Source organism: Balaenoptera ricei, chromosome 15 (assembly GCF_028023285.1).
Source record: "Balaenoptera ricei isolate mBalRic1 chromosome 15, mBalRic1.hap2, whole genome shotgun sequence".
Taxonomy (NCBI): Eukaryota; Metazoa; Chordata; class Mammalia; order Artiodactyla; family Balaenopteridae; genus Balaenoptera; species Balaenoptera ricei.
The window spans coordinates 43,081,316-43,102,394 of NC_082653.1; the positions used below are offsets into that span (position 1 = coordinate 43,081,316).

Here is a 21,079-nt window from a genome sequence, read left to right on the forward strand (position 1 = left end):
ACTATTTACATAGCAATTTACATTGTATTTACATGGCATTTACATTGTATTAGGTATTATAAGTAATCTAGAGATGATTTAAAGTGTATGAGAAGGTGTGCATAGGATATATGCAAATACTACACCATTTTATGCAAATGACTTGAGCATTCGTGGATTTGCGTATTTGAGGAGGGTCCTGGAAGGACTGTATTTTCAAAATTTTAAACTTTTCCTTTAACTCAATGGTTAAACAAGTTAATTTTTATCAAGGAATATATCCTACCGGAATATATTAGGTACACAAAGGCATAGTCAAGAATGCTTATGGCAGGGTTATTGTAGTAGTATTTACAAACAACCCACATGTTTATCATGTTAAGTAAACATAGTGTCCATGCCTAGAATAGTATGTAGACATTAGATCATCATACACTGATACTGAAAGTTCTCCAAGATCTAGTGCATGAAAAAAGCTAGTCTCAGAAGATACAACACAACATATGTTCCAATTTGTGTAGAAAAAAAAAAAATCTAACTATGTTTGTATGGCCATATAACTCAATTATTAATTCATTCATCCATTCAACAGATATTTATTGAGTGTCAGGCCCCATTCTAGATGCAGTTGATACAACAATAAGTAAAACAAAGGTCTTCCTGGGTTCTGCCTGCCAGTGGGGGGTTGAGGTTGAGGAAGCAATGAACAATCAAGCACCTGTGTGTCAGGTGGTATATAGGAGTCAATCCAGCAGCCTAAGGGAAGAGAGAGGAATTTAACTCGAGGCCAGAAAGAACCTCACTGAGGAGGTGACATCTGACCAGGGATCTCAAAGGAAGTGTGCCCGACAGAGGGGACAGCTAGGCCAAAGGCCCCGAAGCAGGACTGTGCTTTCTGTGTTTGAAGAACCAAAGGAGACCAGCATGGCTGGAACTCTGTGAGCAAGGGGACAAGTGGAAGGAAAGGAGGGTGGAGAAGAAGCCAGGAGCCAAATCACGGGGACATTGGAGGCCACGCTCTCCTGACTTCACATTTTATTAAAATGTGATGTGAAGGGACTAAAGCTTTGAGATCAGGAAAAAGACACAATCTCAGGCTTTAAAATGTAAACGTATGGAGTGGTGTGACACTCCCAGTGCTATTGGTCGTGATGGCCCAAGAGGAAGGTTTTCTAGTTAAATCCAAGAAAGAGAGGGTGGGACTGTAGGAGAAAGTTCTCACTGCTGTCTGCCTACGCCTGCCTTCTTTAAGTCTTTTGAGAATTATTTATAAGTTCTTTGTATAATTCACAAGTATTAAAGGTAAAAAGTCAATAATTCCTTACCCAAAATAAAGCAATATCTTAGCATTCCGTTCTGTGACCTTGAGGAAGTTCACTTTCTTAGCTTTCTCTCCTCTATGTTTATGAAGAGGGGGGAATAGATTCTTTATCACAGGATTGTTCATGAGAATGAATCAGACTCTATGCAGAGAGCTTTTAGCCCGTGCTCGGCACATTGGAGCAGAGTGGTCACCCTTATCTGTGGCGGACACATTCCAAGACCGCCGTGGATTCCTGAAACGTGGATAGTACTGAACCCTATATATACTATGTTTTTTCCTGTACGTACATACCTATGATAAAGTGTAATTTATAAATTAGGTACAGTAAGAGATTAACAACAATAAAGAATAATAAAATAGAACTATTATAACAATATACTGTAATAAAAGTTATATGAATATAGTCTCTCTCTCTCTCTCTCAAAATATCTTGTACAAATGTAATGCCTTTTCCATGTTCACTAAGCACTTATCACACACCACGGCTCTAAATTTTGTGGTTTGATTTGTGACAGCAAAGCTAACACGGATTTATTTTTCCTTCTTCACAGTTTTGTGATAGAAGATTCATTCTTACCCTAATCTTAGCAACCTCAGCACACAATTGTTTTTTTCTTTCCTTATTGACTTGAGAGCTTCCACCTTTTCACTAAGGGAAGCACTGCTCCTCCTTGGCCTATCTGAATTGTCAGCATCACTACTTCTGTGTTTTGGGGGTAAAATAAGCTTTACTTGAACACAAGCACCGTAATACGGCTATACTATGACAGCCTAGCTGATAAACTGAGGTGGTTTACTAAGTGACTGGAGGGTGGGATACATGGATGATTCACGTCCCAGGCAGGATGGAGTGAGATGACGCTAGATTTCACCATGCTACTCAGAATGGAGCACGATTTAAAATTTGTGAATTGTTTATTTCTGGAATTTTCCATTTAATATTTTTAGACTGCAGTTGACCATGGGTAACTGAAACTGAGGAAAGCAAAAACACAGATAAGAGAGGGGACTACCATAATTCAAGAATGACAGCTATTGTTGTTGCTAGGCTACCACCTCCCATGTCAAAACACCATGAGGAATTCGGGATGCTGTAAAATTGCCTGGCTCTTCATCACCTTTATCCTGAGTTGTAGAGAAGCATAAGAGGCTGTTTCATAGCTTTATAGAATGTAATAGCTGAATAATCCAACTGGTCCAACTCTGCTTCTTTTATAATTGGAGAAACTGAGGCCCTAAGGGGCTATACTGTTGGCTTTCCAATTTATAGCTAATAAGTGACCCTGGTCTCTTGGCTTCCAATGCAAATCTCTATTTACTGCATCAGTGTTTCCCTAACTTTAAGCATTCATATTCCATCTTCTAATATGATAATTATCTTGTATTTAATTGAATCGTTAACTACATTTATTTTCAAAGGAAACTTTATAGCCTCACCCTAGGTGGAAAACCATTATTCCTTGTTATAATACATTAGAATAACTTATAGATTTAGCATATGTATATTGTTGCTATTGCCACAGTAATGCTGTGTAACAAACAACTCCAAAACTTAGTGATATACAATGGTAAGCATGTCTTCCTTGCTCACAGGCCTGTGGGTTGGTCGGAGCACAGCTGATCTAGGCTGGGTTAAGTTGACCTGTTCTACTTGTCCCCAGACTCTCTGGACCAGCAGCTACATGAAGCATGTTCTTCTCATGGTTCCCCTCCAAAGGCAGGATTGCAAATGTTCAAACCTAAGTGTCGTGTTTACTATTTTCCCAATGACCAAACCAAGTTGTATGCTCAAATCCATCATCAGTGAGACAAGGAAAAAGCATCATCCCCTGGTGGAGGAAAGGCAAAATCAATACCAAAGTGTATAGATAGAAGGGGAGATGAAGACTTGAGACAAATAATGGAGTATATAAAAGCAATATGGTCAATATTACCTTGAAATGGGTAATGACTATTTGTTTGCTACCCCAAAATACCTTGCATACACCTAGACTTAGGCATGTCACAGTTTGAGAAATACCCAAGTATGCTTAATCCTGGATAAGAGGACTTTGGTACAACCTACTAGGCTGATAACCAAGCATCTAAAGACAAAGAATGGTACCCTGAATTTCACTGATGCACATTTTCTCATATTCTATCATCTTTGAAAGTAGGATGCCTCTTACAGCCTGGGATGTTTTACAGTCAAGCATAGTTGTGGTAAGATTTCACTGCCTGTATAGGTGTGTGGTTGACTGTCATCCCCGAGGCATTGCCTGGACAGCTGCAACCACTTGACTTTCAGCCACCCAACCGGTTAGGGGCCAGTTAAGGAGAAGGTGTGTGTCTTCGATATTGTCTGGTTCCTTCTTTGTTAGCAACTAAGAAGGAACAAGCTTCAAAACTTTCAGAGAGGGTGTTACAGGCTTGGAAGAAAAATTCAGAGTCAACAGTGGAGCACTCGTGAAGGACTGAATCGACACCATTCTTGAGAGCACAAGGATAAAACTGTGGAAAACTCATATCTAGGATTCTGTTTTGAAAAGTAATTCAGAAGTACTGGACTCTTAACATGAGGAAGTTTAAGAAATTGTAACCAATTTATCTCCTTTTTGTCTATGCTCTAGAACAAGCTGTGCCTTAAGAAATGATTTAAATAAATCCAAAGTAACAATTTCAATACTTATAGAATAAAAAATCCTAAGTGATAAGAAAACTGTATTTTCGGTTACAGAGCTTCCTCTTACTTAGTGGTACACAAAGTACAACAACGTAATGGCATCTCTTACAATGGACAGCTTCCTCAATTCAGTGAACCGTGATATATAATTAAAAACACTTAAATGAGAGGTGTATCAGATAGCATGCTTTTGCTTGCAGATAATGGAGAATCTTAAACTGACTAAGCAATATGGAAGTGTCGACTCAGCAATCGAAAGATTCTAGAGGTTGGGAGCGCTTTACAGTTAATTTACACCAACAGCCAGTGATGCCAGAATGCACCATTTCTCCATCCTTGTGGCTAAGAGAGGTGTGGCTACTCATCTTCATCAATCATCACCTTCCTGTGGAGCTGAGGGTGGAGTCAGCCCTACTTTGATCACAAGGCTGCTGTATAAGTAGTGGGTGGACGGTAATGACCGTGGATAAGAAGGAGAGGAAGAAATTCCCACTTTGCAGGAATGCAGGAATCAAGGGTCAAGGAAAAGCAAGTGATGGTTATGATGTTGGCTTAGGGTTCATTGCCTTGGTTTTGAGGCACTGTTAGGGTCAAAACAAAGGTTGAGGAGTATTTCTTTCCTTGCCCTCAAGTTACTGAGACAGAAATGGGAGAAGTGGAAACAGATATTCAAGAGGATGGGAAGTATAGTCTACAGCCTGAAGGATTTAAGTGTTCCTACAAATGTGCTTGAAACCAACATGCTGGGCTAAGGAAGTATTTTCTAGGTGGCGGCCCAATCTATAATTTCACAAAAGAAAATTCCTCTCTCACTCTCCAAGTCAAACGATTATTTTTCTTTCCCCCAAGAGAGAAGTGCATGACGATTTGGAAAACAAACAAACAGAACTGGCTAAAAGTCAAGTGCTATAAAGTTTCTGGTGGCTGTAGGGTCAGCCCTGGTTAGCATGGAGATGTCTTGCTCCTGGAGCTTGCGGGAAGGGGAATTTGGAGCCTTACAAATTCGACTGATGATGTCATTCCCCAAGTGCTACAGGTGACTGCAGAGTTCTATGCACTTAAAACAAACCAGGCTAATCGGCCTGGGTTTTGGTACAATCTATCATTCTTCCACAGGAGAGGATTTTTGTGGGAGGTGGTTATGTTAAATATAACTTTGAAGTAAAGAAATCCCATGCTACTCAATTCTGGTGGCCCCATCAGAAATTTATTATGGCAAAGAACACAGACTCTGTGCTGTAAAATCCCTTAGTTGAACTCACTTGCTCTCTCTTTCTTTCTCAATCTCTCTCTCTCAAGTAATAAGAAGTGATTAATACTGAGATTTAGTCTGGATGAATGATATGCAAAGTTGTTTTACATACAATGAGTTTTTACCATGATATTGCAATCCCATCTCTGCTTTATCATTGCCTTTTTGTTTGAATTAATGCAATAATATTACCAAGGGTATCCTCCATTACACAGCTGTTTGCCTTCACATTCAAGGCGACAGTGTCATTTTCAGATGAAGCTATTTGTCCTTGTTAAAACAGGCAAGGCAATTGGTACATTCAGACTCAATTATTAAGTTGCATGATTGATTCCAAGTTAGAGCTGGGAGCTGAGGCAAATGAAAGTTGCCATTAGCTGTTCAGTGTGCTCTCTCTTCTGCTAGATCTGACGGGAGAATGACTCATAATTCTGGGCCTGAGAGGGAAGCAAAGGGGAGTGAACCCAGATCAGTTCCCCAGGAGGCAGACTCTTGAGATGGAGTTTAGGGTACAGGATGTTTACTGAGCTGTGCTCTGGGGATCAACACCTGGAGAAGACAGGGGATAGAAGTGGGAGGGGGCAGAGGGAAAGATGAACTGCCGTGTGGCTCAGTGATGGCCTTGCTCACCCCGTTGGGAGCTCTGGGGCTGCAGGGCCCTTCAGTGCTGCACTGATTTGAGCCAAGATGACCAAGCCCTTTATACTCTGCATTGATTATGGGAACGGGCATGACCCCAGTGAGGTGGGTCTTTGTATCTGACACAGTCCCTGAAAAGGTTAACAGTTGAAGGCTGTCTGCTGACAGCACTGCTGGGGTCTAGGCACTAGATTCTAGGGCAGTAGTCCTCAGCCAGGGGTGATTTCGCCCCCTAGGGGACATTTGACAATGTCTGGAAATGTTTTTGATTGTCAAGACTGGGGGCCCTGCTCCTAGCGAGTGGATAGAGCTCAGGGATGCTGTTAAACATCTCACCATGCACGAGGCAGCCCCCAGCAGTAATCATCTGGTCCCAAATATCGACAGTGCCAAGGTCAGGAAGCCTTGCTCTAGGGCAACAGATCCCCCGCCCCGAAGCAGAGCCTGGTGGGCATCACAGTGGCCACCACAAGAATCAACGTTAATTGAGATATTGTTACTTGTCAGCCACAGTGCTCTGTGTTCCTTATTCCTCCTCATCCTCCCGCAAACCCCTTAGGGGAACCTTAGAGTTTCCATCTACTGAAGAGGATTCTCAGAGCAGTTAAGTAAACTCCTCAACATCATGAACGGGAAGAACCCCCAGGTGGGATTTCAAGCAGACTGGCTCCTGGAAAACATTCTAGTATCTTCTAGTTTCCGCTTGATGGCTTGATGCAGGCATTCTCAAAGTTTTCTCTTTGTCTACCCGGAGCACAAGATAGATGATGTTACGTGTTCAGTTTGCTTCCATGGAATTCCTGGGGCACCAGCTATAAACCCGCCTCTTTCTACCTCATTTAAAAGGCACAATGAAACATGAGTGAGCATGGCACAAATTACAGGGATGACTCTGAATCCTCTCTAATTTGTATTTCTGAGCAGGCCATTTCTGAACTTCTGGCCCTTACTATTAGTAAGCATGCAGTTGATTTCCACAGGCAGACTGCAGCCTGTGGATAATCTTGGTGAATGCCTCTAAAAAGACTACAATATTTTCAGAAGAATTTGCTCCATACTATCTCTTCATGTTTCTATGTCATTGGATGGATTGAGTTATTCAGGAACATTCTTCAGAACTTATTGGCACCTCAAGAATGTAAGGAATCAAAGAATTAACTCATTAATTCATTTAAAAAATAGCCCCTACTCCATTCCAGAAACTGTCCTATTTTCTCATTAGAAACAGTAGCATTTACTAGTAAAGGAACAGAAAAAAAAATCTATCATTTCACGGACATATAGGTAAGCTTAACAGAGTCAATTATTACTCTGTCTAAAACAAAATCACGTAAATTGTGACTTTTTAAATAGAATATCCAAGTAAAGGGAATAAACATATATTCTATAAAAATGTTAAGGAAAATAAAATGTAGTACACATTTAACCCAAAGATATGAATAAAAAAGGCTTAAACATTTCATTATAGTTGAGTCCAATCATAATGTTAGTTATTACAGTCAATAGCAACTTCAGTTTTTTGAATTTCTAGCGCAGTATCAGTCCTTTTTAAAAAAATTCTGTCATTAATTCCTACAGCATACTTCTATATGGTAAATGTTATCTGCATTTTCCATGGGAAAATCCAAAGATGAAAACAACTTGATCAAATTTATACAAAGGTACATTAGCAGAGGACATCGTCATGCTCAGATCCCTTTCTATCGTTAGAAAGCTCAATTTTAACTCTATTTACATTTGTTCATTCACTCTTTTCATCAAATTCTTTAAATATTGCTAAGTAAAATACAGTGTCTTAGTCAATTTGGGCTGCTATAACAAATTGCTGGGTGGCTTAAACAACAAACATTCATTTCTCATGGTTGAGAGGTCAAAGATCAAGGTGCCAGCAGATCTGGTGTTTGGTGAGGGCGTACTTCCTGGTTTGCAGATGGCTGTCTTCTCATTGTACTTCACTTAGTGGACAACAGAGCGTGCTAGCTATCTTCCTCTTCTAAGAATTCTAATCCCATCATGGGGGCTCAACCCTCATGACCTAATTAACTCCCAAACATCTCACCTCCAAATACCATCACATTAGAGTTTCAGCAGATACGTTTGGGTGGACACAAACATTCAATCCATAGCATATGGTATAAGCAGTGGTTTGCCAGCAAATGTTTAAAAAATGACTCAAAAAAATTATTATGCATGCCTGTAAGTTTATTTTTTAATTTTACCGATACAAAGAATGTATAGCACACAACTTAAATATAAGAATAGACTATATAATACCCTCTATTAGAAATTCTGTATAGCCAATTGATTCTTACAGAATCCTTTTGTTAAATTTTATCAAAATTTTGTATCCATAGCCAACGTCTGGTTTCAGTTGACCCACATGTATAGTGCACCATGAACGTTGATTGATATTTTCAGATTTTATGCCACCAACATGATGTCACTTAACACAGAGCTGGGGCAGGATGCGCAGTAGCCTACTGGTATGTAGTATTTCCACCAGACATGTATGATAGACATAGTCATCTTAAAAGCAGAGGTAATAGTAGAATGTGGCACAAGGAAGCGATGATGACTATTTGTTTTAGATATGACTTAGCTCATTGAAGGTTTATGTGATTTAATTTCTTAATAATTGTTTAACAGTTGGTTTCCAAGATTCCTGGAAATTTAACTGTTGGTTCTTGTGAGCTGGCATAATTGCTGGTAAAGAAAATTTTTCAGTTAATCAAATATGCCATTTCCACGATGTCTCCAATTCCAACTGAGTGGGGTTCAGAGCTCAGAGTATGTGAGTAGAGGGCATCCCATTATCAAGCAAAACAGATGTTGAAATAGATGATGTCGGGTGTGAGCAGAATCGTGCCTTTAAAATTTATTGTTATTTTTGTGGTTTATTCACAGGCATTTCCCTGCATCTCAACAGGCATTTATGGTAAGTGATCTATCTTTTGGTAATGTTTATATTTCTTTATTTTGTTGTTAAAATCAAGGTTAACAGGAAAAATAAGAGGTTCTCTGATGCATATAGTTTGCTGTGATATAAAGAGACTCAAAATGCAGGTCACATCCCATTGAGGAATCTCGAGAGGCTATTTGGATATTTTGTGTGTTGTTGAATTTAGTTGTATTGCATACCATGTGCAATGATTAGATGCACTGTGGCTTAACGTCTTTTGTTAGGTAAAAATTTTGCTCTAGTAGGATCTGACCTCTAATAGTATTTTCTTTAATAAAGTCAGGTTTTTCTGTTAGATGAATCATAATGCATATAAAACCTAACATTACCATTATTTTGTTGAGAATTACAAAATAATAGAAGTGGTTAAAATGCACACACGTATATGTCCGTATATTTAAATTAAAAAAAAAATGTGACAATAAAAACAAATACTTTTAATAAGATGCAAATTTTTTTTTCTGGTATTGATAGATTGTTTTAAGTAGTGGCTGCTTCACTTACAGATGGAAGCAAAATGTTTTTATCATTACTTGTTTTCACTAGACTAAAGCTCTCTAAATATTCTTCTACCTACAATGACATATCCCTATGCTTTTTATCTCAGGCCATTAATAAATCTGTTTTACACATTCAGCTAAAACAGAGTTTGTCGTTTTAGGGTTTTCTGATCAAGCAAAATAGATTATGACATTTCTGAGTTCAAACTTCTCACATGGAGACTCTTAACTGAAAAATAAAATATGTACAAATGTAAAAAATTATTTAAGTTCATCACTATAGGGGAAGGATAGCTAAAGTGATATCAAAGATAGGAGACTTATTTCCTCTTAATATGGTATTTTTTTTGAAGGTTTTGGTGAGAATAAAGTGGAAAATGGAGGCCTGAATCAAATTAAATGGGGAAAGATTTGGTGACATTATTTAAAAATTTAAGGCATGCTTTTTTTCTCTCTGGATTCCACTACAGCCTGTCTTTGTAGAAACACATTGGACACTGGGCTGGTGGGCTAAGCTGGACCATCTGCACCATTATCCCCATCATGGCCACTCTTTCTGCCTCACAGATACCCAGTTATAACTCTTACTTATATATTTGCTTAAAGGAAGTATTACATGCAAAGTTTTACTTGGTCAAGCGCCCAAATCTTCATTTCACCTTGTCTAAAAGCAAATCAGACTCCACCACAGAAATGGTTCTGATTTTTGAAAATGTTCTCTTATGACAATCTTGATTTTCCTTGACAAAAAAACGAGCAAAAACCCGGCTTCCAAAAACAGTCCTATGTCGTATTGTCGATGTCCATTGTGTCTCTGAGAATCTTATGGTAGTGTACAAAGACTTTCAGAAGCTGAATTTAACACGATGCATTAAGAAAGGGGGAAATGGCAGGAAAAGGAAATAGAAAAGTAAAGGAAGATGAGGAGGGAACACTAAAATGAAAGGCTGAAGAGAGCATAGTAAAAACTAAATCAAAACTAAAGTGGGGGCTTCCCTGGTGGTGCAGTGGTTGGGAGTCTGCCTGCCAATGCAGGGGACACGGGTTCAAGCCCTGGTCTGGGAGGATCCCACATGCCGCGGAGCAGCTGGGCCGGTGAGCCACAACTACTGAGCTTGCGCGTCTGGAGCCTGTGCTCCGCAACAAGAGAGGCCACGATAGTGAGAGGACCGCGCACCGCGATGAAGAGTGGCCCCCGCTTGCCGCAACTAGAGAAAGCCCTAGCACAGAAACGAAGACCCAACATAGCAATCAATCAATCAATAAATAAAATAAATAAATCTTTAAAAAAAAAAAAACTAAAGTGGCCCTTGGTTAATTTCAATCCCTGAAGGGCAGGGATTCCTCCTTAGAGTAACATGGCTCAGTGTATAATAACCAGGTCAGTACAGCATTGTGTTGGGTGGGAGGGGAATATTGAAGACTGTTGAGAAAGGCACTGATAAGGAGTCATGTCACTGGCTTGGAGGGCTTCCACCACATGAGCTCAGTCAGTTTTCACAATGCTAGGTCAAAGAATATAGTTTTCAAGTCCTGGCTACTCATCTCTCTTCCCCTCTACTTTCTGAGTAAATTTCAAAGTGAGGCTGATACCTGCAAAGTCAGGTGCCATGTTGTCTTTGGTTAGACGCACCTGTGCTTGAGACCTAGAATTATTTTTAGCTCCATGAGATCTTTAATAATGTTTAGATTACTCCAGGTCTCTTTCTGAACTATTTAGCATTTTGTAACTTGAATATTATGCCATATGTCCCTTGTGAAACTATAGCTTTCTGATCAGCCCTTGATTCTCTCCTAAGTACTCATATTTTATAGGTCAGTTGTTTTCTTGCTCTTATTCAGAACTTAGTTCTGCCTCCTCTATTATCTAGATCAATTTTACTTTTATCTTTACGTATTGGTATTTGAAAGAATACTTTATTTGAAGAAAGTGGTCCACAGCTAAAAAGAAAAAAAAGAGTTAAAAGCAGACAAATAAAACTCCCAACACTTTGCAAGTCATGCTTGGTGGATTATGAGCAAATATTCAGAACAGTCTCCTGGTTCCAGGCCTTGCCTTCTTATTCCATATTCTAAACCTTACTACATGAATTTTTCTAAACTAACACTTGGTGCATGTTTTGCATCTGCTCAGGGGCCTTTGATCATATTCTGTTACTTGTAGACTCTTTCTAGACTGAACAATAGGCAATTTATATATCTCCCTAAACCAGCGCTTTCAAGATTTGAAAGGGGGGAAAAAATCTCTTCTTGAGGATGTGAGTTGCTGTGCCAAGAATTTTATATGTTCCTTTGCCTTTGCATCTTTAAAAGGGGGAATTTACTTTGGAGTATTTCCTAGGGTTATTTGTCCATAGAAATTATTCTTCTCTCAAACTTTCTCAGGACTAGTGTTTTCTCCAGAATATAGTTTGAGAAATTTCTTGACATCCACCCATCATGGACACATTTTCTCTTACACACAAATGAGTTGATGAGTCTCAGAACCTGGCATGTGCCTTCCCAGGTCCAATTCTGTGCCCCTTCCTTATAACACACCCACAAGCACCAAACTCACACACACCATCACCACCACTATTCTCTACCCCAATCCCCAAACAAAAACACACCACACACACTTATATAGGTTGAAGCTTGATCTCTGAGAAGTCTTCCTTGAATATGCCAAATCTTGACAGTCATTATATCATTTGAACTCTTTCAGCATTTGTAATCTGGACAATTAACAACTGCCTCTTCATATTGTTCCATAGATTTTTTTTTTTTTAATATATCCTGTGTTCATAGCCAATCTGGAGCTTTTTTCACGAGCAGGGATTCACTTGTGCATATTCTATGCACACCCACCGTCTAGCATTGTGTCTCCCTGAGAAGCTCAGGAAATAATTGCTGTTTGGTGACAACAATAATGATTATAACCCCAATTGTTGCCTAACTGATGATACAAGAAGCAGAATTGTTGATTGGCAAAATAACAGGCAGAGAAAGCTTCCTGGTTGGTATTTTCTTAATGGGCAAACATCTCTATTTTAGGAAAAACAAATGTGCTTCTAAAACACATTCTCAAACTAGGAATGATATCTGTAAGCATGGCAGTGTCCACCTTCACAAGGGGAAATGAAAACTCAAGAACTTGTTCAGTTAGAAAACCAAGGTATCTGTATGTCTTCTTTGGGTATATGTATAACTGATTCACTTTACTGTACATCTGAAACTAACACAACATTGTAAATCAACTATACTACAATAAAGTTTTCTTAAAAAAGAAAATCAAGATAAATACAGCACTCTACTTCACTTAAACAAAACAAAACAAAACAAAACGCTTTGTTATTTATCATGGCCCATGGGATGATGGTCTCTCAGGGGGATACCTGTTGCTCTGGGGCCCTATTCCGACTTTTCCTGACATGTCCTAGTCCCAGCCCCCTCCCCATCTGCTGTAATTTCTCAGATACCTGTTTGCTTTGGATTGACCTTCACTTTTAGATTTATGTCCCCAAAACTCAATGTAACTCTAATTCTTCTATCAGAACAAAAATTTTGACTATGGTAGAACCATCTTTGGAAGGGGTTTGAGTTATTTAATTGCCAAGATGATCTCATACCAGGGCAATGTCAACAGTAAGCATTTCCATTTTGTGGAAGCATCACCATACTCAAAGCATGTCTGGAAGGATCCGGGCACACCAGTATTTTGGGGACACTGGAGACCAAGGCGGAAACCAATTCCTCTCCCAGCCTCTCCTTAATTCTAACCTTTTGGAGACAAAACCATCTGTACCTTTTTCCAGAACACAGACTGAAAAATATCTACCATGTGACTCAGCCCGATTTAAGGGAGAAATACAATGGGAGCAGGCCCTGCCTGCTTTGAAGTTTCCCTGGACGAGGAGACAGAATTTTCCACTCTGATTTTCAGGCACCGCTGTTGCTGCCCCAATGTAATGTTTCCAGGATGGTTCCACAGGGCACCAGACCGCCTGCTTACACTCAGGTTGAAAAGCCACATTTGGTAAAATACCAAAGCAAGGCCTGTGTTACTTTTGGAAAAATAGATCCAGATGAGGCTTACAGGGGCTTTAAACTCCCAGATCCCAGTTAAAGGTTTGATTTGGCCACTAAACCGGTCTCAGAGGGATAGATTTGAACTTCCCTGATGAACATTTCCGATCTTGCATGTGCCTTCTGCCCTTTGAGCCCAACTTGGATACTCTGGTGCTAATAAGTTTAACACAAGAGGCTAGACATGATCCATAGTAATGGAATTTTTACTGAGAAGTGAACAGCAAAAATAATTTTCGTCTATTTTATGAGAGTCAATATAGTTAACAGAAATGAAGTCCAGGTGGAAAAGTGTATCCCTTGAGTAATTGAGAAAATATTCTTTCTGGAGAAAAAAAAAAAAAAAAAAACTTGAATCTTCCTTTCCAGGTACAAGATGGTGTTTTTAGAGAGGAAGGAATTTCAGACATTGAGTTATTGGCTGGAAATCTGTGGGAAAAATTTAAGTGCAGCATAACTTAGTGAAAGCAGCTCCCATATTTATTCATTAGATTTCTGTTATCAACGTGGAAGGCCTGTTTCTATCAAATCACCCTGTCTCCCTCTGCTTTCCATGAAATGCTGCCAGAACACAACTCTCTAATTGAATCCTCTCTCATTTGCATTCAAGTTTGCTCTTCTGCTTCTAACTGGTAAAAAATAGGAGATCTACGTGATGTTTAGTTTACCTTATATATACTTGGCAAATATTTTTATCACTACATATGTTTAAATTCACAGACATGACTTGGAAAAAAACCAGAGCGTTCTCCAACGGCAATGCTAAGGGCATGCCCTCTGTCAGGTTTAAATGCTGACAGGTTTCAGAGGGTGTGACAACCATGGCTGTGCAATTCTGGGCTTGCTGGAAGAGTTATCTTATGTAATGCATTTGGAAACCAGAGCAAAATTGACAAAAATGTGTGCCCCTCCTTTTCATCCCCCTGAAAGCTCCCCTCCTCCCTCTGGCTTTCTTCTCTTCCCTTTGATATTTCCATTTGCTTTGAAAACTTCCTTTCAGGTGGTCTAATGATGACTCTTTTTTCTCTCATAAATTCCCTTCTGTGACATCCTGTGTTTTTTGTCCTGGGAACATTATTCCCACTGTAGGAAGTGTTATTGTTCTTGGCAATCCTTGAGTTAATTGCTGGCCCTCAAAGGGAAGTAACATTAGAATCAGCGTACCTTACTTCCCTTTGGGAAAATGCAGTGCTGGGGACAAACCCATCTTAATTCTATCACATTTGAATAATATTTTATGAACTGATCCTTATGAAGCACTGGAGAAAGAGTTTAACAGACAATGAAATTATAGCTATTGTTTCTAATCCTCTGAGTACTTATCATTTGAATAGACAGTTCTAGCAAATTCAGTCACACATGTACACATTTATACATTCATCCCACAAAATGCGGTACAAACTCCCCTTTTACTCTCTCTAAACTACATGAGTCTTTAATAATAAAAATGCATCAAACTAAGAAACCAAAAGTACTACCTTTGCACTGGAAGAGAGTTTCAAGCATCTAGCAACAAAATATGCTAGTTCAGCTTACATAAAAATGACAGTGAGACCCATGGGCAGGATTCCCCCAGGGGATCTGCCAAAAGAAATGAAAATCCTGGAAACCTAGCTTTCTGGTACTGCAGAAACCAGTGTCATTCTCCCTGGTGTTCTGTTCAAATTGAACAATTTTAGGACTTAATTAAAAGATTAAGTGTTTCAAAAAGTAATAAAGATTACAACTTTATTACTGTTTCTGAGGTCTGAATGTCCACCTCTTTGCAACTGTGTCAAGGTAAAAATTGGTCTTAGGACTAGAATGCAGAAATGAATTCCAAGTCACCCCATCCTCAGAAGCTGCCATATATTATTATGTTACATTTTAAAAATGGCTTTTCTTATAGAAAAAGTATCAAAACAGTAAGTCTTTTAAGGAAATAGGAAAACCACTTCAGTAAATTACAAAGCCTATCCATTTAATAGGAAGCCTGGGAATATCTTTCAGCCATGTTGAAAAATGGGAGCACTAATAAAATGCTCTCCCTAAAGAACTTCCTAAGAATGGACCACGCTTTCCATTTGATCAGTGGAATAATTTCCATGCACTTGCTCATTTTTCTCATCCAGTCTTGAATGACACTCCTTTTTATTTGCTCCTTATACATACTTGTATCTAAAGGGTGACTTTAAATAAACATAACTCAGCTCTCTTTAGAAAGGAATTCAAAAATAATTCTGAAAGCTCTTAGAGAAATCAAGTATGTTTAGCTCTTTAGGACAATGATTTTCATGTCAAATGCTTTTTAGTCAATGATTCTATTTTTAAGAAAACATCTTGAAATGCATTTGAAAGAGACCATATTAGTTAGGGTAAAGCTAAGCTGCTGTAACAAAGAGCCTCCAAAATAGAGTGGCTCAGTGTATATAGATGTTGATTTCTTTCTATGCAAATAGTTCCAAAGTGAGCATTCTGCTTGGGGAGGATTTGTTCCACTCTATCATTCAAGGCAACATTAATGTGCGGTGGTGTTAAGTAGTCGTTCTGCCTTTCATAAGGCATTGTTCTCATATGGTTACCTTTCTCGTTTCTAATGAAAGAAACACGTAGGATGGGCATACATCCTATCTGATGGTCCCTGGACTCAAGGTAACACTTATCACTTTCATCTCCCTTTCATTGGAGGGAAATTGGTCTCATGACCAACCTAACTACAAAGGAGATTGGAAATTTAGTGTGCCTTGTATTCCGCGTGTCTGACTACGATTCTTTTATGTAGCAAGAAGAGGGCATTGAATTATGATGGCCTTCTAGATATCATTGCTCAAGGGGGAAAGAAAATCAAATTAAATCAAACAGGTCACTCATAGGTAATTTAATTCTGGAGCAGTTTGATTCTACACAGAATCGGTAAATATTTTTGAAAAATGATAGTCTGTATTTGGCAAGAATAGTTGGTGATTTTTATAGTATCTACTTTATTAAAATGTCTTTATAATCCTGAATCCTGAACAATTTGAAAGTATGGAATTCTTAAGGCATCAGTACAGTGACCTATTATTAGTTGTCAGCCAGTATATTTAGACATTTAGATCTTACGTCAATTGTGTTTACATTTTTTGTACTATACTTCTTGCAAAATTTGCAGACACATCAGTGGAAACTAAAATCAATATATTGAGAATGAATAAATAATTGTATCATTTGTTACATTTCTAACTCTTGTCCATTTCCATAGAAATCCTTGGAGGAATCGATTATAGTTTGTTTCTGTAACACCTTAAGCTTCTGATGCTATATCCTTCTATAAACATATCAGAGATCCTGAGCAGATATAGATCAACATCCTGTGTACCAAAAAACCCTAGGGAAATGTGAGTTTAGAGAAGAGTCTGATCATAGTAGGGTGGAAATAGAACCGAAAGACAGATGTTGAGAGAGGAAGAGAGACAGAGAGACAGAAAGATAGAGACAGAGAGAATGATAACATGAATATGAGTCTAAGCCTCCTGAACAGTCAAAGGGAGTTTCCTTAGAATCTTTAGAACTGAAGAAAATAGTTTTTTACACCTTGTCTCTCTTTTCAGCCATGGTCAACAGGGAGAGTTTCCCACAAGTGTTTGAAAATTGAATTGAAATTAATAAAATCAACATGAAATTTCCTCACCTCTATTTGTTGCCCTGAATTTATTTCACAATGTTTTAAATGAATTTAGGTTCACCTAAACATTCCCAGATCTTTCTAAGCAGCTAAATTTTTTATAAAACTTATTTTCTCTTTACTCAAGACTTTTATTCTGTTGAGACTTAGCTTATGAAACTGGGCTCTAAGCTCTGTCCTACCACACCTGGATGTAGAGTAGTTCTAATAAATATTTGTTTAATTAACAACTACAGAATAAGTAGGTCCTCAACAAAATATTAGCAATCAAATCCAAAAATGTATAAAAAGAATTAGATGCCATGATAAGTGGGACTTATCCAAGGTATGCAAGCCTGGTTAGACATTCAAAAGTCAATTAAGGTTATCTGTCACATCACCAGACTATGGAAGAAAAACCATGTAATTATCAATGAATTCAGAAAAAGCATTTGACAAGATCCAACAGCCATTTATGATAAAAACTCTTAGTAAACTAGGACTAGTAGATAACTTCCACAACTTGGCAAAGACTATCTACAAAAAACCTATAGCTAATGTCATACTTAATGGTGAGAAACTCAAAACTTTCTCAGTAAGATCAGGTACAAGTCAAGGATATTCCCTCTCATCCCTTCTTTCCAACATCATACTGTAAGTCTTTGCTAAGAAGAGGAAATAAAAGGCATACAGATTGGGAAGGAATACATAAAACTGTCTTTATTTGGAGACCACATGATTGTCTTTGTAGAAAATCAAAAAGAATTGACAAAAAAATTATTCTGGAACTAATAAGCCGTTATAGCAAGGTTGTAGGATAAAGGTTAGTATAAAAAAGTCCATTTTTATAAATAAATAAATGGAGAGATATCCCATGTTCATGGACAGGAAAACTCAATATTGTCAAGGCATAATTCTTCCCAAATTAATGTATAGGTTCAATGTAATCCCAGTTTAAATCCCAGAAAGTTATTTTATGGATATTTACAAACTGATTCTAAACCTTATATGGAGAGGCAAAAGACCTAGACTAGTGAACACAATATTGAAGGAAAAGAGCAAAGTTGGAGGACTGACAGTACCCAACTTCAAGAATTATTATAAAGCTATAGTAATCAAGACAGTGTGGTATTGGTGAAAAAAATAGACAAATAACTCAATAGAATAGAGACCCCAGAGATAGACACATGTAAATATAGTCAACTGATCTTTGTTAAAGGGGTAAGAGTAATACAATGACACAAAGATAGTCTCTTCAATAAATGGTGCTGGAACAACTGGACATCCACATGCAACAAAAAATCCAGACACAGACCTTACACCCTTCCCAAAAATTAACTCAAAATGGATCATAGACCTAAATGTAAATTGCAAAACTATAAAACTCCTAGAAGACAATGTAGATGAAAACGTAGATAACCTTGAGTATGATGATGCTTTTTTAAGATACTACACCAAAGATACGATCCAGAAAGAACATTTTGATAATTTGGACTTCATTAAAATTGAAAACTTATGCTCTGTGAATGACAATATCAAGAAAATTAGAAGACAAGCCATAGACTGGGAGAAAATATTTCCAGAAGATGAATTTTATAATGAAATGTTATGCATAATATACAAAGAATTTTGAAAACTCAACAATAAAAAATGAACAACCCAATGAAAAAATAGGTCAAAAACCTTAACAGACACTTCATAAAAGAAGATACACAGATAACAAATAAACATATGAAAAGATGTTCTGCATCATACGTCATCAGGGAATTGCAAATTAAAATAACAGTGAAATACCACCACACACCTATTAGAATGTCCAAAATCCAGAACACTGACAATGTCAAATGCTGGTGAGGATGTGCAGCAACAGAAACTCTCATTCATTACTGGTGGGAATGCAAAACGGTACAGCCACTTTGGAAGACAGTTTTCTAGTTTCTTAACAAAGCTAAATATAGTCTTAACATGTGATCCAGCAATTGTGCTCCTTGGTATTTTCCCAAAGGTGATGAAAATTTCTGTCCACACTAAAATATGCACACAGATGTTTATAGCAGCTTTGTTCATAATTGCCAAAATTTGGATGCAATCAAGATGTCTTTCAGTCTGTTAATGGGTAAATAAACTGTGGTATATCAAGACAGTGGAATATTATTCACTGTTAAAAAGCAATGAGCAATCAAGCCATGAAAAGACATGGAAGAACCTTAAATTCATATTACTAAGTGAAGAAGCCAGTCTGAAATGGCTACATACTGTATGATTCCAACTATAAGACTTTCTGGAAAAGGAAAAAACTACAGGTACCAAAAAAAGATCAGTGTTTGCCAGGGTTTGGGTTAGGGGAGAGATGAATAGGATTTTTAGGGCAGTGAAAATACTCTGGATGATTTTATAATGATCCATATATGTCATTACATTTTTGTCCAAACCTGTAGAATGTACAATGTGAAGAGCGAATCCTAAGGTAAACTATGGACTTTGAGTGATTATGATATGTCAGTGTAATTCATCTCTGTAACAAATGTACCACTCTAGTGCTTGATGTTGATAATGGGGGAGGCTCTGCATGGGTGGGGGTAGGTAGGGGTATATGAGAAATCTCTGTACCTTCCTCTCAGTTTTGTTGTAAACCTAAAACTTCTCTTGAAAAACAGTGTCATAGATGAATGAATGAATGAATGAATGAATGGTAGGGAAATCCAATGGTAGGAAAGGCTCTAGAGACCAGACTCTGGATTCAGTAATCATTGAGATCTATCACACCCTCGTTTCTATGTTCTTACTTATTGAAAGGAATGATTTCACTTAGATTTTAAGAGGATAACGGAAGAGTCAGTTAATAATAACCGAGCCCAATCTTTTATATGCAGTTAATTTTTCAGCATTTCTATTAAAATATAATTCACATAATATAAAACCCTTCCTTTTAAAATGATTTTAGTAGATTCACAGAGCTGTGTAACCATAATCATAATCTAATTTTAGTAAATGTTCATCATCCCCCAAAGAAACCCCATATTAGATGTTACTCCTCAACCCCTCTTCCCCAGCTTTAGGCAAATAATAATCTACTCTTGGTATCTATAGATTTGCCTGTTCTGAATATATTTCAAGTAAATGGAAATCATAAAATATGTGGTCTTTTGTGACTAGCCTCTTTCACTTAGCATAATATTTTCAAAGTCCATCCATGTTACACATGCATCAGTAATTTATTCCTTTTTCTTAATATTCGGTTACATGGATGTATTCCATTTTGTTTATCCATTTATCAGTTCATGGATATACTTATTCATTACTACTTTTTTATCTATTATGAATAATGCTTATATACAGTTAATTTAGGTATAATTATATATCTAAATGTACAAATTAGAACTGATACAATGGTGTTCTCTAGTTATTTTTTTTTAATTTTTGATTTTATTGAATAAAAGATTTTTAAAATTCTATAGTGCTTTACAATTTTCAAAAGTTTCACACACATGATTTCATATAATCCCATAATGACTCCCTTTTTTCTCCCTACCCCTATATAGTCCCTATTCTCTTTCCTCTCCCCACTGGTAATGACTAGTTTTCTCTATATATGTGAGTCTGCTTCTTTTCTGTTTTATTCACTAGTTTTTTTGTATATTTTTAGATTCTACATATAAGTGATATTGTACCGAATTTGTCTTTCTCTGTCTGACTTATTTCACTTAGCGAATGCCCTCCAAGTCCATTCATGTTGCTGCAAATGCCAAAATTTTATTATTTTTATGGCCAGGTAGTATTCCATCGTATATATACACCACATCTTCTTTATCTATTCATCTGTTGATGGACACTTAGGTTGCTTCCATACCTTGGCAATTGTAAATAATGCTGTGAACATTGGGGTGCATGTATCTTTTCAAATTAGTGTTTTTGTTATTTTCAGATATATACTCAGGAGTGGAGTTGCTGGGTCATATGGTAGTTCTATTTTTAGTTTTTTGAGAAACTTCCATACTGTTTTCCACAGTGGCTGCACCAATTTATATTCCTACCAACAGTGTACGAGGGCTCCCTTTTCTCCATGTCCTCGCCAAC

At 37.7% G+C, this 21,079-nt stretch overlaps 1 protein-coding gene across 2 annotated transcripts in view; it reads left to right on the plus strand.

Moving 5' to 3' along the window:
• Window positions 1-21,079, plus strand: part of MACROD2 (mono-ADP ribosylhydrolase 2) — a 1,976,756-nt gene that overhangs the window by 1,357,916 nt on the left and 597,761 nt on the right. For both annotated transcript variants that reach the window (XM_059897602.1, XM_059897603.1), the window contains exon 7: window positions 8,761-8,791. In XM_059897602.1, coding sequence (XP_059753585.1) covers window positions 8,761-8,791 — 31 coding nt within the window. The remainder of the gene's footprint in view (window positions 1-8,760; window positions 8,792-21,079) is intronic.